The 14,121-nt window shown below is 43.7% G+C and overlaps 1 protein-coding gene and 1 long non-coding RNA gene across 2 annotated transcripts; both read right to left on the bottom strand.

Annotated features, from left to right (window-relative positions):
* Positions 1-416: 416 nt before the first annotated feature.
* LOC127915890 (uncharacterized) lies at positions 417-2,804 on the bottom strand. Its single transcript, XR_008092794.1, has 2 exons — positions 2,305-2,804; positions 417-2,266 (listed from the first exon to the last, which is right to left on the bottom strand). It is a non-coding gene; the product is annotated as an uncharacterized LOC127915890 (long non-coding RNA).
* Positions 2,805-3,752: 948 nt separating this feature from the next.
* On the bottom strand, positions 3,753-11,733 carry LOC127915973 (eukaryotic translation initiation factor 2-alpha kinase 3-like). Its single transcript, XM_052497064.1, has 7 exons — positions 11,128-11,733; positions 10,867-11,025; positions 10,243-10,341; positions 5,177-5,239; positions 4,375-4,422; positions 4,251-4,334; positions 3,753-3,872 (listed from the first exon to the last, which is right to left on the bottom strand). Exons 1-7 carry the CDS (start codon positions 11,284-11,286, stop codon positions 3,753-3,755), a joined length of 732 nt encoding a protein of 243 aa, XP_052353024.1. The 5' UTR covers positions 11,287-11,733.
* Between the last annotated feature and the right edge of the window lie 2,388 nt (positions 11,734-14,121).

Below are 14,121 nucleotides of genomic sequence, written 5' to 3'. Positions count from 1 at the left end.
CAGCATAGGCAAGATGCAATATATGGTATAAAATACAGTATATACATACACTATGGTTCAAAAGTTTGGAGGTCACTTAGAAATATCCTTGTTTTTGAAAGAAAACTGACTTTTTTTTTGTCCATTAAAATAACATCAAATTGATCAGAAATACAGTGTAGACATTGTTAATGTTGTAAATGACTGTTGTAGCTGGAAACGGCAGATTTTGTATGGAATATCTACACAGGCGAACAGAAGCCCATTATCAGCAACCATCACTCCTGTGTTTCAATGGCACGTTGTGTTAGCTAATCCAAGTTGATCATTTTAAAAGGCTAATTGATCATTAGAAAACCCTTTTGCAATTATGTTAGCACAGCTGACAACTGTTGTCCTGATTAAAGAAGCAATAAAACTGGCCTTCTTTAGACTAGTTGAGTATCTGGAGCATCAGCATTTATTTTATTTTTTTTAATATTTTATTTTTGCATTTTCCAATTAAGAACATTCAAAACAAAAGTGAAAAGATATTAGACAACGATAGGACAAAGTGACAGTAACAGACAAACGTAACAAAAATAAATTATAATTATAGTTATATAAACAAACATACAATAATAAAAAATAAAACATTTAAAAAATTTAAAAAATAACGAGACATTGGATCACCTGCCGTAGGCTACATATTATACATTACGTGTGAAACATTATGTGAGGATTATATATAGATTCAATCAATGAGATGTGGGGGGAGATTCTCCATATAGTCAATAAAAGGTTGCCAAATTCTGTAAAATGTCTTTAACTTATTCCTCAAGCAGGAAGTGATTTTCTCCAAAGGGATACAACTATTAACTTCCGAAGGCCACATTGCAACTGGCAGGGAGGAATCCAATTTCCATTTCAAGGCAATACATTTCTTGGCCATCGCTAGCAATATTTCTGTTAGCTTTATAGTATGGCTTTGCCTAAGATTGGTGTTAGTAAAGTTGCCCAGTAGACAGACCTCCGGGTCTAAAGGGAATGCAACCCCGTGAGTTGAGGATATGGTATCACATACCCCTGCCAGAAACCGTGTAGTTTTGAACACTGCCAAGTGGAATGGAGGAATGTTCCTTCATCTGAGCCACATCTAAAACATAGGGAGGAGATATCTGGGTTGAACCCGTGCAGTCTAGATGGGGTGATATAGATCTGATGGAGGAAATTAAACTGGATCAGTCTGTATCTGGAGTTCAATGTGGATGTAACCCCATTCCATGCGAGAAATTGCCAAGAAACTGAAGATCTCGTCCAACGCTGTGTACTACTCCCTTCACAGAACAGAGCAAACTGTCTCTAACCAGAATAGAAAGAGGAGTGGGAGGCCCCGGTGCACAACTGAGCAAGAGGACAAGTACATTAGAGTGTCTAGTTTGAGAAACAGACGCCTCACAAGTCCTCAACTGTTAGCTTCATTAAATAGTACCCGCAAAACACCCGTCTCAACGTCAACAGTGAAGAGGTGACTCCGTGATGCTGGCCTTCTAGGCAGAGTTCCTCTGTCCAGTGTCTGTGTTCTTTTGTCCATCTTAATCTTTTTTATTGTCCAGTCTGAGATGTGGCTTTATCTTTGCAACTCTGTCTAGAAGGCCAAGCATCCCGGAGTCGCCTCTCCACTGTTGACGTTGAGACTGGTGTTTTGCAGGTACTATTTAATGAAGCTATCAGTTGGCGAGTAATATACTCGGAAGCGGTGGGTGAGGTGCACGTCTTCGAAGTCTGACCAGGAGACCACTCTGTCTACCTCTTCTGCGGCGACGTTGTTTTGTGGTGCGAACAAAGGATCCACTTCGGGAAAGTCGTATTCCGAGATACGAGTTTCCAAGTCGAAAATGTCAAGAGTTTCCTAGTTCCGGCTATGTCATGAATGCAGCAAAATAATTACAATTTTTTTTTGAACTCAAACTATATTGGATTCTGCTGGGACTCAGAGTTCATTACAGTGAAGACAGATCCAGTCAAAACACATGATTTATGACACATTAACAGTCTATGGAATGCAGTTGTTGTTTATCTATGCATAGTCACTTTACCCCTACCTACATGTACAAATGACCTCGGTCTAACCTGTAACCCCGCACATTGACTCGGTACCAGTAACCCCTGTATATTGTCTCGTTGTTGTTATTTTACTGTGTTACTTTTTCTTATTATTTACTTTAGTTTATTTGGAAAATATTTTCTTAACTTATCAGCAATTCACCTGTTGTATTCAGCATTTCACTGTCAGGGTCTACTACACCTGTTGTATTCAGCATTTCACTGTGAGGTCTACTACACCTGTTGTATTCAGCATTTCACTGTCAGGGTCTACTACACCTGTTGAATTCAGCATTTCACTGTGAGATCTACACCTGTTGTATTCAGCATTTCACTGTGAGGTCTACTACACCTGTTGTATTCAGCATTTCACTGTGTGGTCTACTACACCTGTTGTATTCAGCATTTCACTGTGAGGTCTACTACACCTGTTGTATTCAGCATTTCACTGTAAGGTCTACTACACCTGTTGTATTCAGCATTTCACTGTCAGGGTCTACTACACCTGTTGTATTCAGCATTTCACTGTGAGGTCTACTACACCTGTTGTATTCAGCATTTCACTGTCAGGTCTACTACACCTGTTGTATTCAGCATTTCACTGTCAGGGTCTACTACACCTGTTGTATTCAGCATTTCACTGTAAGGTCTACTACACCTGTTGTATTCAGCATTTCACTGTGAGGTCTACTACACCTGTTGTATTCAGCATTTCACTGTAAGGTCTACTACACCTGTTGTATTCAAATAGCATTTCACTGTCAGGTCTATCTACACCTGTTTTGTTGGATGTTCAGGGCATTTCACTGTAGAGAACTAATCTAGAACCTGTTGTATTCAGCATTTCACTGTGAGGTCTACTGTCTTTACACTGTTCTGTTGTCTTGATGGAGGTTTTGTATCTCAGAACACTCATTCATTTCAGCTGCCTGGCATCTGGTCTACACCTGTTGTATTCAGCATTTCACAACCACACAGGTCTACTATCACCTGTTCTGTATTCAGCATTTCACTGTCAGGTCTACTACACCTGTTTGTATTCAGTATTTCACTGTCAGGTCTACTACACCTGTTGTATTCAGCATTTCACTGTCAACCACACACAGTCTACTACACCTGTTCTGTAACACAACCAATTCAGCATTTCACTGTGAGATCTACACCTGTAACACAACCCATTCAGCATTTCACTGTTCTGTAACACAACCACACACAGTATCTATCACCTGTTTGTATTCAGCATTTCACTGTGAAATCTACACCTGTTGTATTCAGTATCCATTTCACTTGTTCTGTAACACAACCACACACAGTATCCACTCTATCACCTTGTTCTAACACAACCACACACAGTATCCACTCTACCACACACAGTATCCATCACCTTGTTCTGTAACAAACACACACAGTATCCACTTGTTCTATCACCTTGTTCTGTAAGGTCACTACACCTTGTTCTTAACACAACCACACACAGTATCCACTCTATCACCTTTTCTGTAACACAACCACACACAGTATCCAGGTCTATCACCTTGTTCTGTAACACACCACACAGTATCCACTCTATCACCTTTGCATGTGACAAATAAAGTTTGATTTGATTTGTTTTGACAAGGATCAGATAATTTTGTTGTTTTGTTGGATGTTCTCAGGGCCTGCATTCATAGCTCTCAACCAGTACAGAACTAACCTTGTTCTAGAATCAGTATCCACTCTATCACCTTGTTCTGTAACACAACCACACACAGCATCCACTCTATCACCTTGTTCTGCAACACAACCACACACAGTATCCACTCTATCACCTTGTTCTGTAACACAACCACACACAGTATTTATCACCTTGTTCTGTCACAGTATCCAATACTGTTTGCAACACAACCACACACAGATCCACTCTTCACCTTGTTCTGACAGTATCCACTCTATCACCTTGTTCTTAACACAACCACACACAGTATCCACTCTTCACCTTGTTCTGTAACACAACCACACACAGTATGATGGAGGTTCTTAACACAAACACACACAGTATCCATCTCTGTTCTGTAACACAAGAACACAGTATCACTCTATCACCTTGTTCTGTAACACAACCACACACAGTATCCACTCTATCACCTTGTTCTGCCTGGCATCACCTTGTTCTGTAGCACAACCACACACAGTATCCACTCTATCACCTTGTTCTGTAACACAAACACACACAGTATCCACTCTATCACCTTGTTCTGCAACACAACCACACACAGTATCCACTCTATCACCTTGTTCTGCAACACAACCACACACAGTATCCACTATCACCTTGTTCTGCAACACAACCACACACAGTATCCACTCTATCACCTTGTTCTGCAACACAACCACACACAGTATCCACTCTATCACCTTGTTCTGTAACACAACCACACACAGTATCCACTCTATCACCTTGTTCTGTAACACAACCACACACAGTATCCACTCTATCACCTTGTTCTGCAACACAACCACACACAGTATCCACTCTATCACCTTGTTCTGTAACACAACCACACACAGTATCCACTCTATCACCTTGTTCTGTAACACAACCACACACAGTATCCACTCTATCACCTTGTTCTGTAACACAACCACACACAGTATCCACTCTATCACCTTGTTCTGTAACACAACCACACACAGTATCCACTCTATCACCTTGTTCTGTAACACAACCACACACAGTATCCACTCTATCACCTTGTTCTGCAACACAACCACACACAGTATCCACTCTATCACCTTGTTCTGTAACACAACCACACACAGTATCCACTCTATCACCTTGTTCTGTAACACAACCACACACAGTATCCACTCTATCACCTTGTTCTGTAGCACAACCACACACAGTATCCACTCTATCACCTTGTTCTGTAACACAACCACACACAGTATCCACTCTATCACCTTGTTCTGTAACACAACCACACACAGTATCCACTCTATCACCTTGTTCTGTAACACAACCACACACAGTATCCACTCTATCACCTTGTTCTGTAACACAACCACACACAGTATCCACACTTTTTTTGACAAGTTCTAAAATGTGTTTTCAGCCAAATACATGTATGTGTACCTCTAAGTTGAACTGCGTGTTGAACTGAGGAGGAAAACTCTGGCTTCTGACATCATTCCAGACCTAAACAAGGAATACACACAGTGATGATGTGGTGCATTCTGGTTGTAGGCCTTACAGCCCATGACAGTTCAGGGGTATACTACATCAAAGTCATTGACATACAGTGCCTTGGGAAAGTATTCACACCCCTTGACTTTATTCCACGTTTTGTTGCGTTACAAAGTGGGATTCAAATGGATTTAAATTGTCATTATTGGTTGTTAACGATCTACACAGAATACTCTGTAATGTCAAAGAGGAAGAATTCAAAAATAGTTTTTTTATGAATGGAAAATTAAACACTAATATATCTTGAGTAGATAAGTATTCAACCCCCTGAGTCAGTACATTAGAATCAGCTTTGGCAGTGATTACAGCTGTGAGTCTTTCTGGGTAAGTCTCTAAGAGTGATTACAGCTGTGAGTCTTTCTGGGTAAATCTCTAAGAGTGATTACAGCTGTGAGTCTTTCTGGGTGAGTCTCTAAGAGAGATTACAGCTGTGAGTCTTTCTGGGTAAATCTCTAAGAGTGATTACAGCTGTGAGTCTTTCTGGGTGAGTCTCTAAGAGTGATTACAGCTGTGAGTCTTTCTGGGTAAATCTCTAAGAGTGATTACAGCTGTGAGTCTTTCTGGGTAAATCTCTAAGAGTGATTACAGCTGGGAGTCTTTCTGGGTAAGTCTCTAAGAGTGATTACAGCTGGGAGTCTTTCTGGGTAAGTCTCTAAGAGTGATTACAGCTGGGAGTCTTTCTGGGTAAGTCTCTAAGAGTGATTACAGCTGGGAGTCTTTCTGGGTAAGTCTCTAAGAGTGATTACAGATGGGAGTCTTTCTGGGTAAGTCTCTAAGAGTGATTACAGATGGGAGTCTTTCTGGGTAAGTCTCTAAGAGTGATTACAGCTGTGAGTCTCTAAGAGCTTTGCACACCTGGATTGTACAATATTTGCCCATTATTCTATTCTATTCTTCTTTCTTCATGCTCTGTGACCTTGGTTGTTGATCATTGCTAGACAGCCATTTTCAAGTCTTGCCATATATTTTCAAGCCGATTTAAGTTCAGACTGTAACTAGGCCACTCAGGAACAATCAATGTCATCTTGTTAAGCAACTGCAGTGTATATTTTACCTTGTGTTTTAGGTTATTGTCCTGCTGAAAGGTGAACTCATCTCTGTGTCTGTTGGAAAGCAGACTGAACCAGGTTTTCCCTCTAGGATTTAGGTCTAGTGGGCTCCCGAGTGGAGCAGCGGTCTAAGACACTGCATCTCAGTGGGCTCCCGAGTGGCGCAGCGGTCTAAGACACTGCATCTCAGTGGGCTCCCGAGTGGCACAGCGGTCTAAGGCACTGCATCTCAGTGGGCTCCCGAGTGGAGCAGCGGTCTAAGGCACTGCATCTCAGTGGGCTCCCGAGTGGAGCAGCGGTCTAAGGCACTGCATCTCAGTGGGCTCCCGAGTGGAGCAGCGGTCTAAGACACTGCATCTCAGTGGGCTCCCGAGTGGAGCAGCGGTCTAAGGCACTGCATCTCAGTGGGCTCCCGAGTGGCACAGCGGTCTAAGGCACTGCATCTCAGTGGGCTCCCGAGTGGAGCAGCGGTCTAAGACACTGCATCTCAGTGGGCTTCCGAGTGGCACAGCGGTCTAAGACACTGCATCTCAGTGGGCTCAGTGGGCCGAGTGGCACAGCGGTCTAAGACACTGCATCTCAGTGGGCTCCCGAGTGGCAGCGGTCAGGCACTGCATCTCAGTGGGCTCCCGAGTGGCGCAGCGGTCTAAGACACTGCATCTCAGTGGGCTCCCGAGTGGCGCAGCGGTCTAAGACACTGCATCTCAGTGGGCTTCCGAGTGGCGCAGCGGTCTAAGACACTGCATCTCAGTGGGCTTCCGAGTGGCGCAGCGGTCTAAGACACTGCATCTCAGTGGGCTCCCGAGTGGCACAGCGGTCTAAGACACTGCATCTCAGTGCTGGGTCGCTACAGACCCTGGTTCAGTGGTCTAAGACACTGCATCTCAGTGGGCTCCCGAGTGGCACAGCGGTCTAAGACACTGCATCTCAGTGCAAGGAGGGATCACTGTAGTCCCTGGTTCGAATCCAGGCTGTATCACATCCGGCTGCCATGGGGAGTCCCAAAGGGTGGCGCACAATTGGCCCAGCATTGTCTGGGTATGGCCGTCATTGTAAATAAGTATTTTTCTTAACTGACTTGCCTAGTTAACTTAAGGTTAAATATATATATATATATATATATATATATTCCATTAATTTTTCTCCTGAAAAACTCCCTTGCTGATAAACAAACCCATAACATGACGCAGTTACCAACATTTTTGAAAAGATGAAGAGTGATACTCAGTGATGTGTTGTGTTGGAGTTGCTCCAAACACTTTGTATTCAGGACAAATAGTGCCAGATTCTTTGCAGTATTACTTTAGTGAGTTGTTGCAAACAGGAAACAGGAAGCATGTTTTGGAATATTTGTATTCTGTACAAGCTTCCTTCTTTTCACTCTGTCATTTAGGTTAGTATTGTGGAGTAACTACAGTGTTGTTGATCCATCCTCAGTTTTCTCCTGTCACAGCTATTAAACTCTGTAACTGTTACAACGTCACAGTTGGCCTCATGGTGAAAATCCCTGAGCGGTTTCCTTCCTCTCCGGCAACTGAGTTAGGAAGGACATCTGTTTCTTTGTATTGACTGAGTCTATTGATACACCATCCAAAGTGTAATTAATAACTTCACCAGGCTCAGAGGGATATTCAGTGTCTGCTTTTTATGTTTACACATCTACCAATAGGTGTCCTTCTTTGAGAGGTATTGGAAAACCTCCCTGGTTTTTGTGTTTGTTTCTGTGTTTGAAATTCACTGCTCGACTGAGGGATCCTACAGATAATTGTGTGTTTGGTACAGAGACGGTGTAGTCATTTAAAAATCATGTGGGTTGTTAAGCAAATTATTACTCCTGAACTTATTCAGACTTGCCATAACAGAGGGGTTGAATACCTATTGACTCAAAACATTTCAGCGTTTCATTGTCAATTCATTTGTAAACATTTCTAAAAACATAACTCCACTTTGACATTATGGGGTATTGTGTGTAGATCAGTGGCACAAAATCAAGCTACATAAAAGAAATGACATTTAGTCCATTTTAAATTCAAGTTGTCACACATCAAAATGTGGGAAAAGTCCGGGTGTGTGAAAACTTTGGTAAGGCATTGTAGACCCTACATTACAGTGTTATCTACAGTCGTGGCCAAAAGTTTTGAGGATGACACAAATATTAATTTTCACAAAGTCTGCTGCCTCAGTTTGTATGATGCAATTAGCATATATTCCAGAATGTTATGAAGAGTGACCAGATGAATTGCAATTAATTGCAAAGTCCCTCTTTGCCATGCAAATGAACAGAATCCCCCAAAAACATTTCCACTGCATTTCAGCCCTGCCACAAAAGGGCCAGCTGACATCATGTCAGTGATTCTCTCGTTAACACAGGTGTGAGTGTTGACGAGGACAAAGCTGGAGATCACTCTGTCATGCTGACTGAGTTCGAATAACAAACTGGAAGCTTCAAAAGGAGGGTGGTGCTTGGAATCATTGTTCTTCCTCTGTCAACCATGGTTACCTGCAAGGAAACGCACGACGTTATCATTGCTTTGCACAAAAAGGGCTTCACAGGCAAGGATATTGCTGCCAGTAAGATTGCACCTAAATCAACTATTTATCAGATCATCAAGAACTTCAAGGAGAGTGGTTTAATTGTTGTGAAGAAGGCTTCAGGGTGCCCAAGAAAGTCCAGCAAGCGCCAGGACCGTCTCTTAAAGTTGATTCAGCTGCGGGATCAGGGCACCACCAGTACAGAGCTTGCTCAGGAATGGCAGCAGGCAGGTGTGAGTGCATCTGCATGCACAGTGAGGCGAAGACTTTTGGAGGATGGCCTGGTGTCAAGAAGGGCAGCAAAGAAGCTACTTCTCTCCAGGAAAAACATCAGGGACAGACTGATATTCTGCAAAAGGTACAGTGATTGGACTGCTGAGGACTGGGGTAAAGTCATTTTCTCTGATGAATCCCCTTTCCAATTGTTGGGGCATCCGGAAAAAAGCTTGTCCGGAGAAGACAAGGTGAGCGCTACCATCAGTCCTGTGTCATGCCAACAGTAAAGCATCCTGAGACCATTCATGTGTGGGATTGCTTCTCAGCCAAGGGAGTGGGCTCACTCACCATTTTGCCTAAGAACACATCCAAGAATAAATAATGGTACCAACACATCCTCCGAGAGCAACTTCTCCCAACCATCCAGGAACAGTTTGGTGTGGAACAATACCTTTACCAGCTTGATGGAGCACCTTGCCATAAGGCAAAAGTGATAACTAAGTGGCTCGGGGAACAAACATCGATATTTTGGGTCCATGGCCAGGAAACTCCCCAGACCTTAATCCCATTGAGAACTTGTGGTCAATCCTCTCGAGGCAGGTGGACAAACAAAAACCCACAAATTCGGACAAACTCCAAGCATTGATTATGCAAGAATGGGCTGCCATCAGTCAGGATGTGGCCCAGAAGTTAATTGACAACATGCCAGGGCGGATTGCAGAGGTCTTGAAAAAGAAGGGTCAACACTGCCAATATTAACTCTTTGCATCAACTTCATGTAATTGTCAATAAATGCCTTTGACACTTATGAAATGCTTGTAATTATACTTCAGTATTCCATAGTAACATCTGACAAAAATATCTAAAGACACTGAAGCAGCAAACTTCGTGAAGATTAATATTTGCGTCATTCTCAAAACTATTGGCCAGGACTGTACTATTAGTACCTCAGAAAGCCATTTGCTGTGCTAGTTATAGCCTAATGTTAGCTACCTAGCTAACATTGAAGCTAGCTGGTTAGCTACCTAGCTAACATTGAAGCTAGCTGGTTAGCTACCTAGCTAACATTGAAGCTAGCTGGTTAGCTACCTAGCTAACATTGAAGCTAGCTGGTTAGCTTTTTCTTAATCTTTCCTTCATTCCTTCCATCAAAGTCACCTCTGCTCTCTCCATCCCAGACAGGTTCCAGAGCAGTTCGAAGTAGATCAGACCCAAAGCAAAGATGTCCACCTTTCTGTCGTAGGAGGTCTGGTTCCTCTGTTCACACACATCGGACATTAAACTCATAGAAATGGTTAATCTCTTACTGCAGTGATTCTTGGCCGTCTTAAACAAATCCACTTTGAAACAAAAGTATACACCTCACTCACACACATGGTTATGGTCTTGTACCATTTCAGATATATAGTCGAAATGTAGTACATTTTGAGCTTGCATCCCGATATTACACTTTATATACACATCACAGAAGACTGAACTATAACGAAACCATTTGACATTGAAACACCAGATTTACGGCGTTTAAAAAAAATAAAAAAGTTTATGAATTATATAATTATGAAAAATAATAATAACATTCCACCCATGAGGCCACTAGAGGGCGATCATGTCATTTGACTGCAGGAAAGGGCCACAGGGTCAATCTGCAGATAGAACCATAACAAAGCTCAGGGATACGCCTAAATGTAACCCCGAATTCATAGACAGAGCTATGGATGCAAGGACAGACCATCCATTATAGTGTTTTAACCCTGTTTCGAAGCAGCGTGTGTTTACATTTACCTGTTCGGGGGCCATGTAAGACTTGGTTCCTGTCTTTTTCGTTCTCTCCAGCAGGTTCTCATCGTTGTCGTTATCTTCTGCCGTCACCAGACCAAAGTCCCCGATCTTTACCTCTCCCTTCCCCTCTCCGTCACTCATACCAAACATGATGTTAGCGGGCTAGAAGAAGAAGAAGAAGCTGTTCAAATATGAATATGTCCATAACCGCCGGTCATAAACCTGTGATGGGACCAGGATAAGTAGTAAGTGGTGACAGCCTACCTTTAGGTCTCTGTGTAGGAGTTTCTTGTAGTGGATGTATTCTACCCCGTTTACTATCTGCTGGGTGATGTGTAGACTCTCCTCCCTGCGTTTGGGTTTCCGATGAGCGTTCCTCTCGTCGATCCACACTTTTAGAGTCCTCTTGTCACATAGTTCCATCTGGATGTACAGGAACTCAGAGGACGAACTGCTGCCTGAACTAAAGCAGCAGGAAGTAAAATAACAATTATCATGCTTTCAGTTTGTCGGTCAAATGATCTGAAATGGGAGCAGACCTTACTGAAATGGGAGCAGACCTTACTGAAATGGGAACAGACCTTACTGGAATGGGAACAGACCTTACTGGAATGGGAACAGACCTTACTGGAATGGGAACAGACCTTACTGAAATGGGAACAGACCTTACTGAAATGGGAACAGACCTTACTGAAATGGGAACAGACCTTACTGAAATGGGAACAGACCTTACTGAAATGGGAACAGACCTTACTGAAATGGGAACAGACCTTACTGAAATGGGAACAGACCTTACTGAAATGGGAACAGACCTTACTGAAATGGGAACAGACCTTACTGAAATGAGAACAGACCTTACTGAAATGGGAACAGACCTTACTGAAATGGGAACAGACCTTACTGAAATGGGAACAGACCTTACTGAAATGGGAACAGACCTTACTGAAATGGGAACAGACCTTACTGAAATGGGAACAGACCTTACTGAAATGGGAACAGACCTTACTGAAATGGGAACAGACCTTACTGGAATGGGAACAGACCTTACTGAAATGGGAACAGACCTTACTGAAATGGGAGCAGACCTTACTGAAATGGGAGCAGACCTTACTGAAATGGGAGCAGACCTTACTGAAATGGGAGCAGACCTTACTGAAATGGGAACAGACCTTACTGGAATGGGAACAGACCTTACTGAAATGGGAACAGACCTTACTGAAATGGGAACAGACCTTACTGAAATGGGAACAGACCTTACTGAAATGGGAACAGACCTTACTGAAATGGGAACAGACCTTACTGAAATGGGAACAGACCTTACTGAAATGGGAGCAGACCTTACTGAAATGGGAGCAGACCTTACTGAAATGGGAACAGACCTTACTGAAATGGGAACAGACCTTACTGAAATGGGAACAGACCTTACTGAAATGGGAGCAGACCTTACTGAAATGGGAACAGACTTTACTGAAATGGGAACAGACCTTACTGAAATGGGAGCAGACCTTACTGAAATGGGAGCAGACCTTACTGAAATGGGAACAGACCTTACTGAAATGGGAACAGACCTTACTGAAATGGGAACAGACCTTACTGAAATGGGAACAGACCTTACTGAAATGGGAACAGACCTTACTGAAATGGGAACAGACCTTACTGAAATGGGAACAGACCTTACTGAAATGGGAACAGACCTTACTGAAATGGGAACAGACCTTACTGAAATGGGAACAGACTTTACTGAAATGGGAACAGACCTTACTGAAATGGGAACAGACCTTACTGAAATGGGAACAGACCTTACTGAAATGGGAGCAGCAACTTATACCAATAAAACTATGATTGTTCTTTATACGTGCTACGGCTATGATATGGGGTCATTTATCTACCTTAGTCGAATACACTGATTAAATCCCTCGAGATAATGTTTTTTACATTTATGTTTTGAGGCTGGACTTTAGTACTTATAGGTCGTTAGCATGTAGGGCGGTGGGTCCCTTTTAGGTCCCAGCTCATGGTGGGTGTCTTTTAGGTCCCAGCTCATGGTGGGTGTCTTTTAGATCCCAGCTCATGGTGGGTGTCTTTTAGGTCCCAGCTCATGGTGAGTGTCCCTTTTAGATCCCAGCTCATGGTGGGTGTCTTTTAGGTCCCAGCTCATGGTGGGTGTCTTTTAGATCCCAGCTCATGGTGGGTGTCTTTTAGGTCCCAGCTCATGGTGAGTGTCTTTTAGATTCCAGCTCATGGTGGGTCCCTTTTAGGTCCCAGCTCCCAGCACATGGTGGGTCCCTTTTAGGTCCCAGCTCATGGTGGGTTCCTTTTAGGTCCCAGCTCATGGTGGGTTCCTTTTAGGTCCCAGCTCATGGTGGGTCCCTTTTAGGTCCCAGCTCATGGTGGGTCCCTTTTAGGTCCCAGCTCATGGTGGGTTCCTTTTAGGTCCCAGCTCATGGTGGGTCCCTTTTAGGTCCCAGCTCATGGTGGGTCCCTTTTAGGTCCCAGCTCATGGTGGGTCCCTTTTAGGTCCCAGCTCATGGTGGGTCCCTTTTAGGTCCCAGCTCATGGTGGGTTCCTTTTAGGTCCCAGCTCATGGTGGGTCCCTTTTAGGTCCAAGCTCTTGGTGGGTCCCGTTTAGGTCCAAGCTCTTGGTGGGTCCCTTTTAGGTCCCATCTCATGGTGAGTCCCTTTTAGCTCCCAGCTCATGGTGAGTGTCTTTTAGCTCCCAGCTCATGGTGAGTGTCTTTTAGCTCCCAGCTCATGGTGGGTCCCAGCTCATGGTGGGTCCCTTTTAGGTCCCAGCTCATGGTGGGTGTTTTTTAGGTCCCAGCTCTTGGTGGGTCCCTTTTAGCTCCCAGCTCATGGTGAGTGTCTTTTAGCTCCCAGCTCATGGTGAGTGTCTTTTAGGTCCCAGCTCATGGTGGGTCCCAGCTCATGGTGGTCCCTTTAGAGTCCAGCTCATGGTGGGTCCCAGCTCATGGTCATGGTGGGTCCCTTTTAGTCCCAGCTCATGGTGTCTTTTAGGTCCCAGCTCATGGTGGGTCCCAGCTCATGGTGGGTGGGTCCCAGCTCATGGTGGGTCCCTTTTAGGTTTAGGTCCCAGCTCATGGTGCTCATGGTGTCCTTTTAGGTTCCAGCTCTTGGTGGGTCCCAGCTCATGGTGAGTGTCCCAGCTCATGGTGGGTTTTAGGTCCCAGCTCATGGTGGGTCCCTTTTTTAGGTCCCAGCTCATGGTGGGTCCCTTTTAGGTCCCAGCTCATGGTGGGT

Source organism: Oncorhynchus keta, chromosome 3, assembly GCF_023373465.1.
Source record: "Oncorhynchus keta strain PuntledgeMale-10-30-2019 chromosome 3, Oket_V2, whole genome shotgun sequence".
Lineage (NCBI taxonomy): Eukaryota > Metazoa > Chordata > Actinopteri > Salmoniformes > Salmonidae > Oncorhynchus > Oncorhynchus keta.
This window is presented reverse-complemented; position numbering and strand designations above follow the sequence as displayed.

Coding starts and splice junctions, on each gene's coding strand:
- LOC127915973 (XM_052497064.1), bottom strand. CDS start 11,286: ATGGAACTATGTGACAAGAGGACTCTAAAAGTGTGGATCGACGAGAGG. Junction 4,423..5,176: donor ACACGCAGTTCAACTTAGAG/GTACACATACAT, acceptor GTTGTGTTGCAG/AACAAGGTGATAGAGTGGAT. Junction 4,335..4,374: donor TGGTTGTGTTGCAGAACAAG/GTGATAGTGGAT, acceptor TTGCAGAACAAG/GTGATAGAGTGGATACTGTG.